Consider the following 23,319-nt stretch of genomic DNA (forward strand, 5'->3'; position numbering starts at 1 on the left):
TGTGTATCTCATTGGTTGGAACACAACGTTCCCAGTGGCAGGGTTAAGAGTGCAACTCTACACTTAGAAGAGAACATGAAACGGAAATGTACTTTTTACCCTTTTAAACAGACACGGGTTTGTGATCGTGTCTGAACTATGTATTGATTGCTGGGGTGTCCTCCAACTACGCTATTCTGACCGATCAATGGACACCTGTCCCATATCCGTCCAGTGATTAGTCCGCCCCCACGGTATCCTGTTGCACTGTTACAGAGTGGGCTGTGCATTTGGTTTACATTTCACACTTGATAAGTCACGAGGACCAGCAGGGGCCAAACCGCCTCCTGGAACCACACATCTTGCTGCTGCACAAGCCTAGTAATGTGATAGCAATGCAAGCAAACCAATAAGCTGAAGGCTGGCTTTTCATTATTTCTCATATGGGTCAAGTCATCGGGCAGAACGTGTTGTACTCGGTCCAACATTAAAGTGCCAGTCGCTCGAGAGGCCGCACGCAGCCACATCAGTTACGACAGCCCGGGTCGATGGTGTCGGACATGTTTAAGTGTTCTTACCGGACACACTCTGTCGACTGGAGTCGGCCTCCCCATTACTGGTAGTGGTGTTGGTGGGGGCGCTGCTGTCCACTCCGCCCAGCAGGGGGCGCAGGTGACTCACGGACACCTGCTCGATGAAGGAAGTCCCGTACTTCCTGAAGTACCACCACTCAAAGATCTGATGAGACACAGGCATGCACACACACACAGAGCCAGGCGTACACCAAACACATGAATGGCAGGTCTAATTACTATCCCTGCTTTTATTGTTGTATTGTTTGTTAACTTTGTGCATGGGTTATTTTCTATAAAATACCACGCCCATGAGAAAAATGACTTCACAATCAAATACAGCAGTTTATAGTCATGCTTCTTGCAGTTTCCTAAACCCTGGGAAGATTAAGCTCCTTCCCTAACAGCATGCTGATGATCATGGCACTTCCTAGAAGAATTAATGGCAGTATTCAATTGCAGAATTGTGGTTGTACAATGCAAAAAGGAAAATATTTGCAACTTAAAACCAAATAACCCTATTCTGTACTTAAAACACTTAATATTTCCACATTTATTGCCTTTTTCAATACCCATATCAGTATTATATCATATCAGTATAACAGTATTCACTGTACAACTGCATCCCCTGCCTAGTCCCATCACTCTTCTACTGTATTCACTGCTCTAGTACTCACTACAGTTGCATCGTATAAACATGTCCCCATTGCTTAGTGCATGATGTGAGTGATTATAATCCATCCCATTAGGCGAGACTATTTTAGCCTGGCTTTCTCCTGGATGGGCTGTCAGTTCATTGGCTTATCGATCATGTGACCTCAGTTTTTTATTATAGTCTTTTTCCAAATGGTCCACATGTTTGTTCTTTTTAATGGGGAATGTGTGTGTGTGTGTGTGTGTGTGTGTGTGTGTGTGTGTGTGTGTGTGTGTGTGTGTGTGTGTGTGTGTGTGTGAGAATTTTGTTTGTGGGGGAGCTGTGTGTGAAGTGTTTCTGTGGGCAAGTCATGTGTGTGCGCAAGTGTTTTCGCTGAGGAGCTGAGTGTGCGCACGCAACTTATTTTTTGTGGGGAAGCTGTGTGTGCGTGCGTGTGTGCGTGTGTGCGAGTGTATCTGTGGGTGTTGCGCCTGCAGGGTCGGGTTCTCTTGAGCCCAACCACTTGCTAATTTCCAGCTGAGGTGCTACAGTTGTTTAGCTGAAGCTGCACTACGGCCCCACTGTGGAGCCGCATGGAAACAGAGGTGAGCACAGCGCCGGGCCCTTAGCTCCGCAGAGTGCACCAATTTAAGGCTAGAGACCGGCACTCTGTCCCTCCCCACTGCTGCTCCGTCCCTCCATCAAACCAATACACCCGTAGGACACAACACGACACCAACAACATGCCCGAGGGTCCCGGGCTGTGAGCAATGGGGTTCCCTATACTCCCCTAGCCCCAGGGAAATGGAACTGGCAACTTTGTGTTCCTTGCCCGATCTCGCTCTCCAGATCAAGACCGTCCCCAACTATGAGTGTGTTGGTGCTTGATATTAGTGTTTACCCGGAGTACAAACGGGACATAATGAATAGGGATGCGTTTGACTTCAGGAACGAACGACAGCATTGAGGTAAAAATAAACTAAATCCACAAACATGCTATAGAACTGCAGAGCCAGAGTCAATGAAAGCTGACTGCATCAAACAATGATCCTCTCCAAGTGGTCTGTGAGGAGATATCAATACGTATATCGATACCTCTTGTCAATAGCGGGAGAGCCGGTGTCTGCCTCTCAAATACACATCGACATGGATTACTAGTGCCACCAATATCAGTAGCCCGCAATAAACGGAGGGGTGCACAGCTGTGGGGAAAGGAGGGCGGGCCTTACCAGGATAAGTCCTGATATGAGGGACGAGGTGCCAGTCAAAGCCACATAGAACTTGGGCGTCAGGGTGTTGAGAAACATGCTTACTGCAAGGGAGACAGGAAGAAGAAACACAGCAGCATTAGCAGGGTATCATTTCAATACGCATTTAAATGTCTAATCATCGTCAGAACAGCGTCCAAGAAGAAAGAAAACTCAAAAAATGGCAACACAAATAATCGTTGTGTCACGGACACCCTGATTTTTGCACAGGCCCCCACCAGTGGTTTTGACCGCTCCGTGCCACAGTATTTTATCTGTAAAATGATTTTAATTATGTAAAATACCCATAGTTGAGTATAGTATTATCTTTCTATTTTGCTGCTTTCCATCACTGCGGTTATCAAACACGCAAAAGACTCATTCAGTATGGGGAACAGACAGTCTTTATCCATCTAGGGCGTTCCCACCGGTTCTTTCCACCAAAAAGAAGATATCAATGTTACTTTTGGATGACAACATTTGAACATCTTTTGCGCATAATGTATTCCCCCCCGTCTAGCTTACACGGTGTAAATATGTTTACTATATGGTAATACAGTGCTAGGGGATGTAAATAATCCCAGCATGGTTTTTGAGAGAGCGAGCGAGAGAGCGAGAGCGAGAGAGACCCATCTCCTTCTCTCATGCATTGCATAAGACATTTGTTTTTCCGTGGATATTTTTATCTCGAGCACAGGCCCACACACTTGCAAGGGTTACATGCCAATTGGATGGGCGACCGCGAAAGCAAACCATCTGTTACGTACACGTCGAGTTCTGTTCAGATAATCGAAGGGGTTGCTAAAAGACAACACGAGAGAGGCTTGTTTCAGTGAACTCCCACTACTGTGACCGGGTACCACAGAGACGCTTCAACAGCACAATGATCCACCACCATCCATCAGCATCACATGGATCATGGGGGACGGACCGTCAAAATTAGATAAGAGAGTCCAAAGAGAGAGTAAATAAGGTTAGAACTTCAGTATACAATACAGTGAGACTACACACCACAAAAAATACTTGTCTAAAAGACCTGGGAGCTGTTTAGGCTTCAAACCGATTATGACCATTTGTGAAAAATGCCTTCCGAGTCCGAGATCATCTGTAGGGCCGTGTCCAGTGACCCCCTCCCCCACATGCTCACAGCCTAAATGTCACCACAAGCTAGGAGACAATGACCTTTACTGAAGAGAAGACCGCTGATCTGAATGATAAAACACACTATTCCACACAATGCTGATCAGAATGATAATACACTATTCCACACAATGCTGATCAGAATGATAATACACACTATTCCACACGATACTGATGATAAAACACACTATTCCATACATAAATAGATAGATCGCAAACAATTTCAACATGAAGCGCTCTACTCAAACGGGATGTTTTTGTAAAGCCACTCTGGTCATGTGTCTACTACGTTGACACTAATCAGCATGGCTATACCTCTACATAAATGATCAATGCATCAGTAAAATTGTCACCAATTTGACTACAACCCTTCATAACTCAAAACTATTGCCACTTTTTGACTCTTATTTATCTGATTTGGCATCCACAACATTGACAATAGATACACGTGTGCACACCTAGGCACTTGACTTGTATGGCCGGTAGATTAATGGCTTAATTAGAGTCTGTCAAGGATGAAGGATCAGCCCTGACCTCCCCAGCCAGTGTGGGAAATGAACACATCCAAACACACAAAAGTATGTTTATACGCACGCAGACACTTAAAAAGTAAAAAAAAAAAAAAAAGAGTACCACTACTAACAAGTGCCGCATCTGTCTATCAACAGGGTCTTTATGGAACAAAGAATGGCTGGTTATAGAATCCTCATTGATATTTCCTCTCGATCTGATCCTCCCACACACCCTTAGCACCATGTACACGGTTGAACTCCCTGCATGGTAAGCATGCAGTGAAAGATAGTCCAACTCAATCTGATCGCAGAACAATGCCAAAACTGAAATATATATATAGAAAAGCATAAATTATCCTGTAAAATAAAATACACTTTATGCTTGTTTTTATAATCAACATAATTCCAATGAAATGGTAAATCAAATAGATTAAAATTGTATTTGTACACCCACATCAGGTACACCCTAATACCATTAGTACACAAAGACATACACCCTATGTAAACTAACACATTGAATTAATTAACACACACACTGTAAAGGCAGCATATTCTCCCTTACAAACATTGAACTATGACCTAAAACACCACAAACCATTGACTTGAATTCACAAGCCACCTGTCGTACACAACAAAGGCCACACACACCCTCTTATACACACACAAACCCATACAACTAACTCTGACACACACACACACACACACACAAAATTACAAAATTACGTGTTACCATCTGACAGAACAGAACCCATCCATCCACTGCTTCATCAGGCTCCCTCCCACAGCCACGTACAACCAGGCCAGCCACCTCAAACACGTCCCCCGCGCCGGCTGCTCGCTGGCTTCAGGCTGGAGCAGCGCTCAGCAGCTAACCATCTCGGTTGTGGTTTCGCTTGGATGTACAAACAAGGTTTTGTGTATTCTCCTCCCCACGTCCCAGCTCCCCCCTCACCCCCCCCCCCACCACCAGAACCCCTCGCACCAGGACACGCCTACAGCCTGGCCCCAGATTGGCTGGTATACTTTGAGCGACGGCAAGGCCTGTGTGATTGTGAAACGTTGTTGTACAGCTTTCTCTCTAGTAACGGAATAAAGGAGGGCGGGTGGGAGGGGGGGTGGGGGCTTTGGTCAGAGCACAGCCAATCAATATCTGAGGATTTAATGAGAAGGGGGAGGTTCTGGGGGAGGCGGGGCTGCCTGGCCTCTTCCTGAAAAGGTAACCATGACAACCTCTCAATGCCCCGACAGCAGAACGCGTGAAGGAGTCCTCTCAGTAATGACCTACAGATTCAGTCTGCCAAAATTGAACAGCCTTAATGTTCTACAATAGTGCCTCACCTCGTGAAGCAGTCGAGCACAGTGTGTGTCTGTGTGAGCCACACTAATAAAACCGTCTCAAAGATTTGAATCTCAAATTCACAATCCATGTTTTATTTACACAGCAGCGCACAAAATGTGTTATTCATTTGATATGAATCTATTCCTGTTGATCAGTAGAGGGCTGCATGTTGCACATGTTGAAATGAAATTGAAGGCTTGGTGGCACAGAAAACTGGTTTGTTACTGGCTTTTTGTCAGATCCAAGCACAGTAGTGCTGGGCTTGTCAACAACATAACAAATCACCACCAATGTATCTGTTCCTTACAGCAAGAGATCTGTTCCTTACAGCTAGTCCCTCCATGGGGTTCCTCCTCTATTGGATTACTATAGTTAATATTGATTTATTGCCGTTAAAGTAGGTTTTATCATTCCATCAGTCATGGCTGTGATGATGCTTGTCTTAAGCACCAATCTGCTTCGGTTTCCCCTTTCTTTATTTTCTTTCTTTTATGAGTAGAGTAATGTGAATGTCACCTTGGCTAGTCTTTACATTAAATCAAAAGATCCTTTTGTGCAATTTTAACTTGTTTGAAATACTTTGCTCAGACTAAATGCTAAAGCCGAGGCTCTCTTTAATCTATCTGGATACACAACAGATCACGAATGCTAAAAAAGAATCTAAAGAGGTAGAGCAACTCAATTCACCGTGGGGAAGAAAATTTGCTGAAATGAGTTATCTGAAGGATAACGGAATAAAAACCAACCAGACAGTTCTTCATATCTTCACTCACAGAGAGAGCCCAGGGACTGCTTGTATACACTCAACTGATCCTGCTCCTCTTTAGTGGAATACACTTGTAGGATCACCCTGGTCTCTTCTTGTCACACGGCCGGAGAGCAGGTCCTCCTTGGCAGAACCAAAATAGAGGTCATTCGGCCCTCCAGATAGAAGGAACTCAAGAGCCACACTCACCCCTGTGTTAGCGGTGGTATGTTCACAAATGTTGGTTCTGACAACAAAAAACTCAACAAAAAACTCAAACAGACATTTCATTATTTTTTAGCTCTTTATAAAGGCTGAAGTCCTCTTGGATAAAGTCATAAATCAATGCCATTTCACTTCCCGTAGAAGGCCTTCCTTAGTAACCTCTCTGTGAATCCTTCCAAAAAGGGAACGGAGGTCAAGTCCCTCCCTAGTTTAAACGTCAAGGATAAAGAAGTACGGTTTAATCTCTAGGACATGACCTAGGGACCTTTCTCTTATGTCTCTAACGTGTCTATCTTAGCATAATGTCCAGTAGCTGAAGTGTCTCAAAAAAAGTGAAGACTCAGTCTTCCTTGATTCACTACCAGTGTGTAGCACCCACCTGCGTGACACTCACCACACACAGGCTGTCCCATTGGAGAGGTGTGGCATGATGCAATCCAATTAGAGATTAGGGGATGATAAGGGGGCCATGTTGGTATGAATGGTGGAATTTGGCCAAGACTCCGGGGTGCATACCCTTGCGATGATTTCCATGGGATCTGACCAGTCAGGAGTCAAGACCTTGGTTTATTATCTAATCCGAAAGACTGTGATCTTTGACAGGACCTAGTGCTCGTCTCGGGGCATTAGGGATATAATGTAGGAGATGAGCAGCCCCTGCTGGCCCACCAACACCTCTACCAGCACCAACTGGTCTCCCATCCAAGAATGGACTAGGCCAGCCCTGCCTAGCTTTCAAAGAAACTAAACAGTTCTAGGCAGATAGCTATAGTGCTGGCCATCTGCCTTCTTTTAAAAAAATATAAGAAGGTTTTACGCTTGGAGCATTGATGGATTTTTCATCCCTATTAAAGTTCTCCATGATGAGAATGACGTAAGACTAAGGAGACAGTGTAGTCCTTTGTAAATCATTTGTGAGAGACATCTGCATGCCAGGATTTGTAACTTCCTATTCCTTGACAAAAATATGCAAAAAAAAGTCCTATAACTATGCTTTTCATACTTTCTGAGCTGAAGACAACCGGTTTAACAAGTAGTGTAAAAAAACACACGTGTGAACTATATTGACTTGTTTAAGCAGCAATTTCCAATATTTTAAGTTTGAATTACACAGCACCTACATGCTATGGGCAAGTTATTAGGTTTAATAGGACTCACAAACCGACCCAAGGGACTTCTCTCTATCTTTAAAAAGGGGATGTTGGATGGCCGATTGAGGCATTTCCTTAACAAGATCCAAGCTAACTGACGCTAATATCAGAGCACTGGACTTTCTTCCTCATCCACAAACCTTAACAAGGCCCAGGTAGCCAGACGGAAGAAGATGATATGCAAATTTGTGCATGTGACACATGGCGTACACAAAGAATGAATCACATGAATTTAAAAACATGTTTCATCATTTTCATTTCACAGTAGCATCTGGCAGAAAGTAGTTGAATTAGTGTATACTCCCATGAAAGTCAGAATCGTGTTTTCACCACCTTAGAATGAGCCTATTATATCTAGGTGATTGTCCTCTTCCATGGAGCGGACCATGTTACAGTAGCCAAGAACAGCACTGGAGAGAACCCCGGCTCCAAGTTCTAGGAAGGAGGGGGGCGTGTTGTCCCCATGGCCACGACCCAGTCGTGATTTTTTTTTAAGCATCATCATTGTGTAGGAGTGTAATAATGAGCAATTAGGTTTATGAAATGCGCCATACACCGTGGCATTATACTATGTCTGAGAAGCTTAACCCCCCTCTAAGACATCAAAATCGACCACTGGTTGACGGGGGTCCACAAATCCACACATACACCGTGGCGTCATGGACCAGTGTCCTAGAAGCTTAACCCTCTCTTGGACGTGGCAATCAAAAATAATATGCTGGCCAGTACGGAGTTCATCACATCCACCCACACCGTGGCGTTATACTCTGAGTGTCCGAGAAGCTTAACCTTCTCTCAGACACACATAATATTGCCAGTGAAGATGAGCATGTGCCATCTTCACTGCCATTTTCCAGAGGATTCAATTATAACAGAGTTTCACACACTTTTTAATCCAAGTATAAAATAGCGTTGCGAATGGCTATTCCCGGATGAGGAGGATTATGATGAGTGGGTGTGCATTTTATTTGAATACATCCATGTACTGGAGACGTTCGTTTTTTAGGTTGTTTCCGTTTCCAAAACTGAAAGTAGGCTACCGCTTTTTCTGAGAAAAACTGTTATGATGAAACTGTACACCTTCATGTTACCAAAAGCAACCTCTATTCACCTACTGCGGTACAAGTAAACAATGGCTTGTAGTGCCGACTGCTATTGAGATAAATTATCAATACATACAACGCAGAGCAATAATTATAGGTCTGTGAATTTAGTTAACCACTATGGCTGCCATAGGAGGAATATGTGCTGAGAAACGTAACTACATTGTTCAGATAAATTCAGATGGTTGGAATCTGCTATCACACCGCTAGTTGAATTCTACGCACTGGGACGCTAAAACAAAATTATAGGAGAGCATAAACAGAAAATTAACAATAGAAATGTCAGAGGAAAAAGCGGTTTGTTTGTCCATGCCTGATGCCGGTAACCAAAGGCAGCTATTCTGAGAGCATTCTACAATACCCCAATTGGATTCAGTCAAGGAGAACACAGTCCTGATTCAAATCATTCTGCGCCAACCCAATATCTCTCCCTCCTACACCATAGGTAGAGTAAATAATACAAGATTAAACCACTCACATGTCTGTTTATATGCCAGTTAGCTTGCTGTGACCATCTTTCTTAAAAGCAATAACAAACCAGACAGAATAGTACGGAAATGACTTTATAAGCACACCAACTAAGTGGTGACTAGTATACACACTGTGATTAAATTACATGGCATTTGATTAATATAAAACTGTTTGGAGCTCTGCGATGGTGCAAGACAATTCAACCATATCAAAGTCACACCCAACCAATTGAAGGGCCAAGGGTAAAATTACCATGTAGTTTAACTTCACCCAAACTGGGTTGGCCAGTCATATGTACACTGGGACCATTAAAGGGACGCTTCCGCCATTTGCATTAAGCTTTGTATCGATAGAAACCCATCATATTTCATATTTTTTGAATGGTCTTGCATCATTCCCTAATTTTCCCCTGAGATGGGAGAGATCCGTATCTACCTCGCAAAATGACAGTGTATGAGGGGGTGGGGGGGCTCTAAAAAACTATAAGCACTAGTTCCAGTGGGTGGGACTTATGGGTTTATGGTATAAATGGAGAGTACACCGGTGTGAATTTGCGCTACGGTATGGATGTTGACGTTACCGTGTGACCGGTAGATCACTCGAGCGCTAAAGAAGCAATGATGTAGTAGCCTACCAGAGACGCAGTCGTTTATTCATAATATCATCCGGACGCAGGCGCACACAGCTTTTGGCCGTGTTCTATAATATATTCTAGAACACTCCGGGAGCTCCGCCGGGAGACCTGGAGCTCTATATCTAAATAATATAATATAATATAATATAAAGACCTCTATAATATAATATATAATATCTCGGCCAAAAGCTGTGTGCACCTGGATGAATTTATGAATAAACGACTGCGTCGGGTTCTCCAACGTCTCTGGTCCTTGCACATCAATCTGAAGTCGTGGTCCAATCAGGACTTAAGAGAGTCAAAGCCAAAGTTTTTTCCCCAATTCCTTCTCCACCATGGCCGAGAATCAATACACGGGTCTTATTTTGCAAACCCGCACCCACGAATTACATTCCACTATAAATTGATATTGACGCCCGACTTGCAACCGAAGGAAAGTTAGACACATTAGATGGAATGCCTGGGAATTACACTACCTGGTGTTTGGCGTGGTGCTTCAGATTGCTGTGCAAAAAAAGCACATCATCCACTGTGGATGGTTTTAGTTGACTCCTCCGCTCCTGAATAACGTATCCAGCACCGGAGAAGTCTCGCTCGCAATCGCAAAACCCGCGACCGACCTGCGCTGTTCAGGCGTCCGACCCGACCCGCACCCGTGTCCGACACAGTACATTATTTTCCACCCATTTCATCCAAATTGTGCTCTTGTTGTGGAAGTACCAGAGATGTCCGAGAACCCAACGCAGTCTTTAATACATAATATCATCCGAAGGCAAACACAGCTTTTGGCCGTGATATTATATTATATAGATGCCTATATATTATATAATATATTATATTATTATATTATTGAGATATAGAGCTCCTGGCGTCTGCAAATGACAACAATCACTTTCTCCTCCTGCTACATTCACTCTGGACTGCAGCGAGTGAACACTGATTGGCTGTTATGTTACGTCCCTCAGGGAGTGAATGATGATTGGCATTGTGGAAGTTGTCTTCAGTCCTCAAGCGCCAAAAAGTCACTGTCTGCCTTTTCTCAGTCAAGAAGGCACCAAATTAGAAATTTACGTTACTATTCGACTACATATATGACCCACTTTCAATACAGATTCATGTCTCCACCGGTGAAATTCTCCTTTAAAAACCCAGTTTCATGATACGAGTCATAACCGAGTTAGGACCCGGCAGCACTTCAGTTCTGGATGGCAGACAGAAGCCGCTGTTTGTCAAACAAGGATACAGTTTGTTCAAGTAGAAAAATGCCAGATGATGTCTGGTATTAAAAGCAATTGTTTTACATAGATTTTGTCTGAAGTAACGCTTGGCTTGGTTTAGCTGACAGTACAGTGTGTCTAATCATCGTAGATGATTCAGTTGGCTTGTTATGAAACAACAAAAGATGGCATCCCACAGCTTAAACGTCAAATGGTACGGTCGGCTGTAATTATTGTATTAATACTTGATTTTTAAAACTGCCATCGGTTGGGGCAAAGCTTGATGAAGCAGTGAGGATAAATCACATGCATGGCTTTCCATTCCGTGTTTCATGGCAGAATGTGTACAGTATGTTTCATTCAAAATAACAACCTGGTTTCACATTTACTTTCAATCCACAGACTGAGGGAGACCCCGATTTGATTTCAACAGTTGAGTAAGGTAAAATGATGAACAAACAATGAGCAGCATTCCTACTTTAGATGTTGCTTTTTGTCTCGATATATTTGCTTCTAAAAAAGGAAAAAGTAATTATGTGATGCAATTCAAAACGGTCCCACATTTCTGTGGTGTCCCTCGGGTGAATTGGACCACCACTATACCCAGATAATGCGTATAGATTTCCTCAAGTCGTAATGTCCCACATAAAAAAAAAATGGTTTGGATGAAGGCAAAACCATTAAAGAACTTAATGTTGAGGTGTGTTTTCAAGTATTATCATCTAGGGGTGTAGTTATGCTAGGATAAAAAATTGATAGGGGAATATCCCTTCGGATTCTCTGGAATCATCTGGAATAAAGCGCTCTTTAGGTTGACAACGTTCCAGCAACTATCTGAAGTCGGAAGACCAAAATAGCAGTAGTCAGCAGTAACCACAGAAACACGATCCCACCACCGTTTTGGCTCTCTTACGCCAGGGTTGCCACGGCAACAGAGGCAGCTGCTCTGCGTCATGGTGCTGTTTGGCTTCCATCAAATGGCCATTTTGACTGAGCACCTCACTCTATGTCCCCCAGCACCTGGAATGCACGTTGATTCTCACACACACACACACACACACACACACACACACACACACACACACACACACACACACACACACACACACACACACACACACACACACACACACACACACACACACACACACACACACACACACCCCCCTATGGATGAACAGATGAGTGTTGAATGAATCACTTTTCCGAGCACTCAGACAGCGATACAGCTTAAATGAATGTGTTTAAATTACCTAACTTACGAAGACATACGCACACACCTAACTAAATGCGACTTTCTCAGCTAAAGGTGAGATAAACCAGCAAACAGCCGGAGATGGAGGATAATGTCTTGACAGGCTCAGCTATGACCAACAAGCTAAACTTCGCCTAGCATCATGAAGCGAGGCTACTGCCTGAATTCTTCTTCCAAATTCTTTCCTTTACATTTTAAAAGCTAATTATTGCAGCCAGCCAAGATGTTTTCCCAAAACACATTAATAATGACTTTATTGTAGTGGTGAGCCAATTATGCAGCTAAGAGGCCCTCAAAACACTACGTTTCCGTCATGTTGTCAACCATTGATCTGCCGTCTCCTCCTGGGTGCTCCTATTCACAATCAACCTTGGAAAAGCCATTTGTGTGCTTTTCCACAGAAAAACTCCTCCGCTTCTCAAAGATGAAGCAGAGCTGTCGAGATAAGGCAGACGGCTGAGGCAGAGACACCTTTGCGGCCGTCACAGGTTTGAATCGCTCTTCCTCCCGTCAAATCGAAAAACGGGTTGCAAATCAAAAAGATCCCAGATAATATACACCGACCTTACAGACCATCCCTATCATCATAATAAAATAGCTTGCACTCTTTGATGATGGCCTAAGCAAAGTTTTGATGGGAGATATTAGTTTGCGTGATGATGAGGGATCATTGGGATAACACCAAAACTGTACTTGCTCAACACATTTGTACACGCTATTATACAAGAATACAGTTGCACAAAGGTGCTCGAAACAACCGGATTCACAGGAATATACTCAGGGTCGTTTCCAAAAATGATTCTTGATTATAAACCTGAATTAATGAATATAGCAATGGTATTAATATAACTTGGCCATCAATTATATAATGCACTAATTTACTTTAGTATGCAAGGAAGTAAGGATCTTTTTAAGCAGTTGCAGTGCTTAAACGCTCTCTTTAAACCACATTATTTGACCTGTAGTTGGAGAATACATAATTGGATGCAGGCTAAATCTGTGTCTCCGTCTCCATATAGTCTGCTGTTCTTAGTTGTTGTTTGTTTTTCTTTTAAATTGGAAACTGAAATACGGTGCACACATTCTCATTGACAGAGGAAGTAACCCTATTTCTCATGCTATGAAAATGTGTTTTATGCAACATTTCTGTACATAAACCCAACCACTTGACCCCAAGCTAAACCTAACCGTGTATCAATGAAGTACAATTAATACATACCACTATACAATCCTAACACAGGTCAATCTTAAACAGAAGATGTCATAAGCTGGAAAAAATGGTGCTATATAGCTGTACATTCAGAGAATTCTTCCTCATAGTAACCCAACCTCTGCACCAGCCAATAGAGTAAAAAGCTAGAGAGGAAGCATCAGCCAATGAGAATATTTTCTGTGTTCACAGACCGTGATCTGAAAGGAGAAGTGGGGGATGGGTGGATGGGGTCAGTGAGAGAATGGGAGAGTGAGAGGCATATGTGTGTTTCAATTGATTACAGTTATTTTGGTCCGTTAGTGGTGACGCAGGTGCTAAATTGATTGTAGGTGCCTTTCAGGGCTTGTGGTGTCTGTGAGAAACCCATTAATGCTAAGTGACTTCATCCCATTGTGACCATCTATTTTGGGTAACATTATCCTAACCTGAGGCTTATGAGTATCCATAATATCTATATAAAAAATGAGGTTTCATATAAAATATGTAGAAAGGATTCAATTAGAAGTCAGTCCATTTTACATTATTCACTACACAACTTAACAGAATCTGAATGTTTTGAAATACTTGACAAACAAATTACCATCCCCTATGAATGCTCGAGTGGAAAAGCTAACTGTGGGATTTGGCCACCTTTGACGCATATCAATTATATCGATTTCAATCAATGTGAATAGCACTGAATCTAGCTACAAAGAGCAAGCTAAACATGCTAGTTCAGTAGTTTGTTTATGCTGCAGTCCATCAGCTATGGCCCCCATTGAGTGTTATTTGTTGCAATGAGTGGATATCCCAGCATGTCCAGCAGGTCATTTAGTGCTCTTGGCTTAACATGGGGGCTTGGGTGAACAGCAGCAACAAGAGCAAACCAAATATGAAAGTTAACTTGCAAATAGACGACTCCATAATGTATTAAAATGATGTGCCAGGTCCAAAGAGACGGTATGCTGGTATGCTCAGTTCCACTGTTGTACAGGATTGTAGCCGGTAAAAAACAATAGCCACGTGTGCACTGAAGTCCTAAACCATTATTACATGTATATAGGTTTTCCCTCTTATGCATGTATTGTTTTGAACAAACAAACTGAAGAAATCATTTCATAACAGAGACTGAAACCATCTGTTTTATATAACCAGATTTAGTTTTTGGAAAAGTTCAACTTTAAAAACTGCAATTGTGTTCTATGCCATGTCAGTTGAAATGCTATTTGCGTATGTTTCCACAAGTAACACATGGTGCAACAACAACTACAATTACTACACCACATGAAAATTAATGGCCAAGGCCGATTGACTAGAAGTATCTGACGAACACAAACAAAGCTTTCCAGCTCACACATGTAGCAGAACAGAGCATCACAGGAAATGTTGGACAAATAGACCATCAACAGACCTATTTAGCTAGATAGCGGGTGAGTAAACAGCCCTTCAAAGTCAACTGGCCCATACCGAGAGAGGGATAGAGATACTGAAAGTAAGTAGCGAGAGCAAGACAGGGGACAGGCAATTTTTTGACTGAATCAAACGATCAATAGGTCTTAAGATATTACACACACACACACACACACACACACACACACACACACACACACACACACACACACACACACACACACACACACACACACACACACACACACACACACACACACACACACACACACACAAGCAAAAATAGGTATGAATACGAACAATATCAACACTGAACTATAACAGGACAAGAGAGTGCACACAAAATGGTAGCTCCCGGCCGTTGCCTTCGGAAACAGAATGGACAGAAGAGAGAGGAGTAGAAAGAAAGGGATGATGGATGCAAGGAGAGAAAATCCCTCCCACCTCTAGAATAAAGCAGACCCATCATCGGACAAAACACAAAGACACAGGAACAATTGATTAAACACACACACACACACACACACACACACACACACAGACACACACACACAAAGTGCGAACAGATACACACACAAGCGCAGCTGGGAAATAACGTTGCTACTTACATGAGGACTCTGTTCCAAACATGGCTGGGCCCAGGAGCTGCAGTGGTGAGAGAGGGAGAGAGGGGACGGAGGGAGAGGGAAAGAGAGAGGGGGAGAGAGAAGGAGAGGTTGATGAGCAGGCAGCCACACAGCGGGGGTCCTCAGAGCACACAAAGCATCCAGTCTGCACGCTGTGGCGGTCCCAGACGCACCGATAACACACTCCGCTCTCTGAGGGTGATTAACCACCCTCCCCCCGCCCCCCCCCCCCCCCCCCCCAATCCCGCACACACACAGTCCGTTGGGCAGAGAAAAGGAGGCCTCTTGGAGATAGAGTGGGGGGTGAATGCATCCAGTAAGCAGCGGTCCACCATAGGCCAACGTGAGTGTTCTAATCCACAGACGGAGCACCGCTGGCAGCTAGCAGGCTAGCTAGCCAGCCGGCTAGCAAGCAAGCAAGAGATGCGCTAGCCTAACGCCTCCTTTGTGCTGCCTCCCTCTCACTCTATAAGCTCCTGTTGTCTCTCCCTCTCTCCATGGCTCTGCCACGCTTTCTAGCGAGAGGAGGCTGTCAGAGCGGCAGCTCTGCAATAGGGGAGTGTGGAGCAGGGGGGAGGGAGGGAGGGTGGATACAGGAGGAGGGGCGGTAACACTTAAAAGACCAGGAGTAACATCCACATTCAGCAGTGACAGCCCTCCCTGCCTGTCCTGTCCGAAGACAATGCTATAAACGACATCGGAAGCACCAACAAAGATCGGAACCAGAGTCTGGGGAGAAAGAGCGCGTGAGGGAGTAGTTACTCTAAAACAGACCAACAAAAAGAAGCGCTCACACACAAATAATAAATCTTGTATTGTGCGAGTGGGACACTTATTTAACAATGCTGTGCGCACACACACACACACACACACACACACACACACACGTCGTAAACAGTCACACACGATAGAGAAAGGGGTGCAGTGTGATGGTGCTGTACAATCCGATCGTAATCTCATTGGCTCTGATGTGCTCTCAGAACAGTTTTCAGTCGGGATGCACCGATTTATCAGTGATTGTCGGTAATGGCCGACATTCACCTTGTTGACTGCCTTCCATGTATTGTCAAATAAGTTCACATACACAGATGGCAGTGGCTGAGGTTGTACTGCCTCAATCTTGAAAATGTAATTTTTTTAATAAAAATATTTGTCATGAGAGAGGTTATATAGAAGTTTTTTTCATAAATTTGTATGATGGAATTTGTGCTCACTCAAAGAAGTGTGATGAAGGGCTGAAAGACTAAATCATTCGTATCCACCCACAATTTCACAACCTTAGAAAAAAGTGTTTCCCTACTTTCCACATTGCCATCAGGTGTCAACCTAATCTGACTGGGGATCAGCAGGTCCTGACTGTAGCGCTCAGTCTGTGATATTCAGAGGCCCTGTGAGCCTGATGCATGTAAAAGGATATGACAGCTGAACATACAGCTTGTGTGCAGTTCGTCTGGCTTTAAATTACTGACCCATCATGAAAGCCTGAGGGATGAAATTGGAGGTACAGAGGTCACGTATCATAGTCATGGTCAAAATTTAACTCCATTATATGATATTCCGCCATCAAGAAAGGGAGCGAATGAAAGAGAAACAGTTTTGCCCAATGGCAGGGTTAGATGCAAATAGCAGAAGATAATTGCCATCTCTGTTTCTTTCTCTGAAATGACACAGCCATCTCATCATCACACAAGGATTTCAGTCAATTAAACAAGAAAAAAAATAGATTTATGCAAAACAACAGATGTAGAAGTTTTTTAATGTTTATGTTTCTTTGATTAATAAGTGGATAATATGACTGGAGGCGCCAATCAGCTGTAAAACACCTCTTCTCGTTTACTGTGTCGCACGTGGCTAACACAACTGAATCCCGACTCCCATCTGCGTGCTGATGCTGGGGGGGCTGTGGCACTTCGGGAACAGCAGGCCGGCCACTTTATCACAAAACGTGGGGCTGCGCTCGGAACTAGCAGAGCAAGCTCTTGTATTGTGCCTCATTTCGAGGCCTCTCTTATATCGAGTCCCATCCAAGGCCCACTTAGTCCCGTACAATAACACAAGACCCCGCCCCCGCCCTCTCATACGAGGGAGGGGGGGGGGCAGCACCTCCCACAGAAGCCCCTCTTACGAGTTGCTAGGCAACTAAAGGAATAACCTAAGAGGAGTCTGCCCATCCGGTGAGGGAGAGAGAAGACATGGCAGGGATAGCCGAGAATGAAAAAATAAAAAAGACAAAACCATCAAGCCAGACTTGACGACTTCATTCACAGAGCAATGTTTGTTGCGTATGTCAAACAAGCATTTGGGAAAGAAAAAAGAAGAGGGAGAGACAATAGAGAAAGGCTGAACACTAACACACTTTCCATGAAAGATGAAGAATAGTCTGGAGGAAGCTTTTGTTGATACAACACGGTACCCAATGAGTCACATCAGCTTTGGGTTGCCTTAAATCATCATAGTGTCCTCACTGAATTAACTCATCAGCGGCTTGATTTGACTCAACACAGGAAACTCTGCAAAGTTTTACCGTTTTGCTGTTTTACCGATCGATATGGCAAGTCTTATCTATTGGTTAGCTCAGCTGGTCTGGATACGTCACCCCTTGTATTCTTCTGATTGGTCGTAGTGTTATCCAATTGCGTGCAGTGATATTTTCAAATTCATGCTTGGGGCCACCCCTCAAGTTGGGCCATTTTCATTACTCGTTGCCGGACCCTACAGCTTTCTAGATGTGGGTCTGCATTTCCAGGCTAATGGCAGGCAATAATTGACTGTCAATAAAATGGTCTCTGGTAGAGTTGGCCTGTTAACCAGAATGTGGCTGGTGGTGGATATGTATCCAAGCTACTGAGAACACTTAAATTAATGGAAAACCGCAAGAGTCAGCAAAGAGGTCCCCCTGGATCCCACAGATCCGATGGCAGTGGCTGGCTCTCTAAGACAACAGAACATATCACCCCACCTTCTACCAACAGACACCCACGGGCCCTGATACAGGTCAGTCTGCATTTGACAGTAATCATTGGGTCAACCATGAAGAAAAAAAGCACATTCCGCTGAATGGGAAAGGCTTGTTGAGCTGCTGACCCCTACTGGAGGATAATATAACTACACACATCTTGCTAGCCTAGTCTGCTTAACTGGTGGGACCATCTGACAAAAATTAATTAATAAATATAAAAAGAAAATACATATGAACTTTTAGAATTGGGCAGTGACTCGAGTTTGAGAGTGTTTTTACCAATGCACACTAGGAATACCAACATCTTTGGCATTTGTTTCGCAGGACAGTAATACAGCGTCACTGGAACGAAGATTGCTCTTACTGTCTTTCTTCCTACTAGGACTGTATTTGAGGGTGGAGAAAGCTGCAAAAATAGCATATTCCAGGCGCCGCGTGTAAGATGGTGAGTTCCATTCAGATGCTGTAAACACGGACCCAACATACTTGCAACCAGTGTTGGCTGGTGATTAAAATTGTTGGTGGGGTGCAGTAAGAAACTGGAGGTCTGGGGGTCCCCCCAGAAAAAAAATAATTTGGTAGATTTCATTTCCTGTATTCTGGTGCATTTTGGGGATGGCCAATACCTATTACCTACTATTCATTCAGATTCATAGCCTACATCCTGACTTGCAGGGCCTGGACAAGCATACAAGCTTACCCATTGTTGTTATTCTGAAATTGAGGACAATCATGATGACTGTCCTATAGCGTCCATTTTTTGGGAGTCTCAATGTCTATTGAGATGTCTATCAATGTGTATTTCAAATACAGTTAGAAATATGTGATAGTTGCTTTATTTTGTTTATATGCTACAGGCCGAAAGACTAAATTAATATGTAACTTACTTGCTCCATTTAAGTATAACAGTCCAATTACTCCACTGAAATGGGTGGAAAGTGCTTTTACAACTCTCTGCTAGTTAGCGATCCATCTCTTCTCTGCTGTAGTTGTGTTGTGCTAATGCTGCTGAGGGAGGAAACCTATTTGATCGATACGCTGAATTGTCCAATCATGTAGTGATAAAAAAACTGAAAAGCCATACCATTGGCCTGGGGCGCACACTGGTGCGACCCGAGGGCGATTTCTTTTGTGCCAATGAAAGGCATCTCTGCTTGATAGACAGCAAAAAGTTTGCAAGCTTACGTTGACTTCAACTTGGCCGGCGCCCCTGACCTGAAGGAGGGCTTTATTTCGAATGACCAATAACCAGCCTAGCCCAAATCATTGACGTTCAGACGCATTTAAATGGATGCTGGCAGTGGCAAGTACGGTCTATCACACAATTAAACAAGGATAAACACTGTATTTTTGTTGATTTATTTTGTATTTATAATAGTTTATTCAAAGTTGGCAGATATATTAGAGTGAATATTTCACGGAGGGGCGGTGCCCTAGCGCCCTCTATTGACCCAACGCCACTGCTTGTTGCTAGATGTCGCCACTGCAACATCTACTAACTCTAAAAACACCCTGTACAGAAACAAGGGACAAAACAGAAATACACACCAATCATCAACCTTTGTCAATTAAGGCTGACAGCCTTTCCAATGTTTTGAATACCATTTGCTTTTCTTTTTGAACCTCTTGATGGAAAAGAAGGTGAGAAGACTGAATTCTGAGTATTAGGCAAAATACCCCATATATTTGCATTGTCCAACTATTTGCATGGTTAGAAATGTCCAGGACCTCCAGCAAATTCAAATACAGGCAGGTGTAGGTACCATCTACCAAACTGTCTCAGTATGTAAAACAGGCGTAGAGGGAAAAGGCTTGCTCTGGTTCAGTTCTTGATGTACTGATCTGCTGCTTTCATTTCTGGTATTAAAGCAATATTTGTAAGGTAAATACAAAAAAATTGAAAACTAAAAAATTGACACAAATCTAGGTTGTTTCTCTTTTTGCCTGGTGGTTTTCTTCTTTGTGATAATGTAAATAATTGACTAACCCTAACCCTAATTGTCACCATTTCAGTTAGTAGACACAAACTAATTGATTGGTTTATGGCTTATTATGAAATTAATACTTTTCTGGACTGCTTGTCAGAAAAAGCAAATGGACCAGAATTCATACTCTGGTCAATTGTGATGGTATTTGCAACTATTTAATGACATTTACTAGAATAATGATAAATTGAAATAAATTATTGTTGATACATAATAATATTAAAATACGGCTACTTTAGCTACTTCTTTACGATAGTTTTCGGTAAGCATTCAATACACATTACATTTCTCGAGCACTGCCTGAAACATTTCTGTCGTAGATCGTATTACCAAAGCGCCACACAGGCGCTAAATAAAGGTCCTACCCCAGTCTGGCCTGGCTCTGTGATGTTTGTGTCGGTGTTTGGCTGGTCGACATCATGGCTGTCAGAGCTTTTCTCGGACATCAGCTCATTTTGTTTCTTAGTTCTATTCACTACCTGCCACCTGTTTCTGAGGGGATTCAAAATGTTTGTGTTGCTGTTATGCTTCATGCATGCTGCCATCTTCTTATTAAAAAGGGCCACCATCAAGGCCATATTACTCAATAGTTTTAGAATATTCTTAACAGACCACACATATTTGAAAAGTAAATTATGACTTGTACTGCTAAAGTTGTATTATTGGGGTTAAGGAGTAAGGCAAGAGCTATTTTGATTTTGATAAGGATATATTTTTTAATAAAAGGCGACTTTGCTTTGATCAGGCATTAGTCTGATCCCAGCACAACAAACTTTACTAAACGTTTGAACACTCACTTTGAAGTCACTCAAAATATAATTGGATGTTTTTCAATAAATCCTTTTTAGAATAATACACTTATTTTCTCAGAAATTAAATTCTGTGAAATATGCCCTGCAGTGATGTCTGGATCCAGACACTAATCATTAAAAGGCTTTAAGTCAGAATTCCACTGATGTTCATCACAACAGATTAGCTCAACATTTAAAAGGCAATTTCATAAAATCCATTTAATGTATTCAACAGACATGGTGAAAAAAAATGGACTATAGTGTAATATTTACATCAATGGATACAGCGTTAATATATTTGCACCACAGGCTTCATCTGTTCTGAAGGAAACCAAGAACTTAAAAAAATGCTTGAATATAAATAATGGGAAAACTAGGCCCTTTTTAAGGCTGGAAGCTTCAAGTGATATTAACAGGAGGAATGGAAAGTCATAAATGTACCAGTGAAAGTTGAAGTGAAAAGTTGAAATCAGTTTCACAAAGTTACATCCTGTCATGACTCAGTGAAACTCTCATAAGTAGTCACACTGAACCTGACCTGGATCAACAACCTTGTATTCCCATGGTATGACAACAAAAACGGTCACTGTTGTATGGGAATCTTCACTGTAGTGTAGCTAAATAGCCTTACAATTTTGATTCCATGGAACTAAAGAATACTTGAGTAACTTTTCAGAACTCAAATTGCTACGGTCAGTTACCCTTGTTTTCCACTTCTTGTATTCTAGCACATTCAACTGCACTATTACAACACATTGTCGAACCCCACATTTGTTCCTAAAGCCGGGAGGTTTGATGAGGGATGGGTCAATTTCCAGAATGAAACCACAGCACTGTTAAGTCTGTTGGACTGTTTGTCCTGGAGCTGACATTTAGCCTTTCCAACGTGAATCCCATCAACACACACACACACACACACACACACACACACACACACACACACACACACACACACACACACACACACACACACACACACACACACACACACACACACACACGATTAAATATCCACTTCAGCCAGTCTTTTTGGTAAGAGCTCCCTGGCACTCTCCCATTCCAACCAGCTGGCTCTCTGAAAAGAGCACATTCTTCAATCTGCTGCCCGGCAAAGTCACAGGAGGACTCGTCACTCGCTGCTGAGAGCAACTGAACACAGAATACCCGCTATAAGATCCTTTCACTGATTGTCCAACAGAAACTAAACATGTCCACTCCACAGACATAAACATTCCTACATAGACCAGTCTTGTTGGGTTAAGGAAGGCAGTAATTTCGAGTTATTCTGTTGTAGAGAATAATGCATATAATGCACGACATTAAACAATATCATAAAAGGTATATTGTTAACGTTAGTGCCATATATGATCGAGGCAATTACAGCTTATTTTTCTTCAAAAGTTAACGATGACCTATTAAATATATATAGTTAATAACACGATATTATTACACTATCGAACCCAATGAATGACCTCCAATAAGCGCGCATTTGATCAACATATGCACAAAACAAAAGACGTCCATGCATCCAGGCATGAAGACTTCCATTTAAACCTGGCTAACCGTTAGCCATCTCGGCATGCAAGCTAACAGCTAGCGTTCACCATGTACGGTTGTCAAAATATCAACACTTGGCAAAGTGCTAGGACGTTGAATGGCAGCGTTCATAAAAGCGACAGAGTGTTCCGTTGTAGGGACCTACCTTAATGTGTTTCAAGGAGGTCAGTTAAGTCCTGAGCGGTAGCTAGCATTCTTCCTCTGCATAACGAGCAGCAGTCTAACATATGTCTAGCGGACCAGACTGTAGACGTGTCTTCAAACTGAGCGGGCAATGCTTGTGGTAGAGAGGCTAGCGTTAGCCGGTTAGCCAACCACGTTCCTGGATGAGAATAGGTAGCATGATGTTCTCTGGACGTCTTGTGTTTTTAATCGCGACAAGTCTCCCCCTGTGGTCAACGAGGAATCCCCTTTCTCTTAATGAACGCAACTACTACTAAAACACTGTCTGACCATCAGCATGTAAGACCACCCGATGCAGAGCACTTTCCCATTTCACCTTTAACCATTAACCAGTGCACCTAGGGATTTGACTGTTTCATTTGACTACAATAGTGCATATTCTGTGTGTGTTT

The 23,319-nt window shown here is 42.9% G+C and overlaps 1 protein-coding gene across 4 annotated transcripts in view; it reads right to left on the reverse strand.

The window, feature by feature from the left end:
* Positions 1–23,171, reverse strand: part of st7 (suppression of tumorigenicity 7) — a 30,601-nt gene extending 7,430 nt beyond the window's left edge. For 2 of the 4 annotated variants that reach the window (XM_084477408.1, XM_084477407.1), the window contains exons 1-4: positions 22,890–23,171; positions 15,435–15,471; positions 2,415–2,497; positions 558–717 (exon numbers count right to left, since the gene is read on the reverse strand). In XM_084477408.1, the coding sequence (XP_084333534.1) occupies positions 558–717; positions 2,415–2,497; positions 15,435–15,456 (265 nt within the window). In that variant the 5' untranslated portion in view covers positions 15,457–15,471; positions 22,890–23,171. The remainder of the gene's footprint in view (positions 1–557; positions 718–2,414; positions 2,498–15,434; positions 15,472–22,889) is intronic. The other 2 variants (XM_084477410.1, XM_084477409.1) reach the window with 2 other exon arrangements.
* Positions 23,172–23,319: the final 148 nt, after the last annotated feature.

Source organism: Micromesistius poutassou (genome assembly GCF_964030765.1).
Source record: "Micromesistius poutassou genome assembly, chromosome: 13".
In the NCBI taxonomy this organism is placed as follows: domain Eukaryota; kingdom Metazoa; phylum Chordata; class Actinopteri; order Gadiformes; family Gadidae; genus Micromesistius; species Micromesistius poutassou.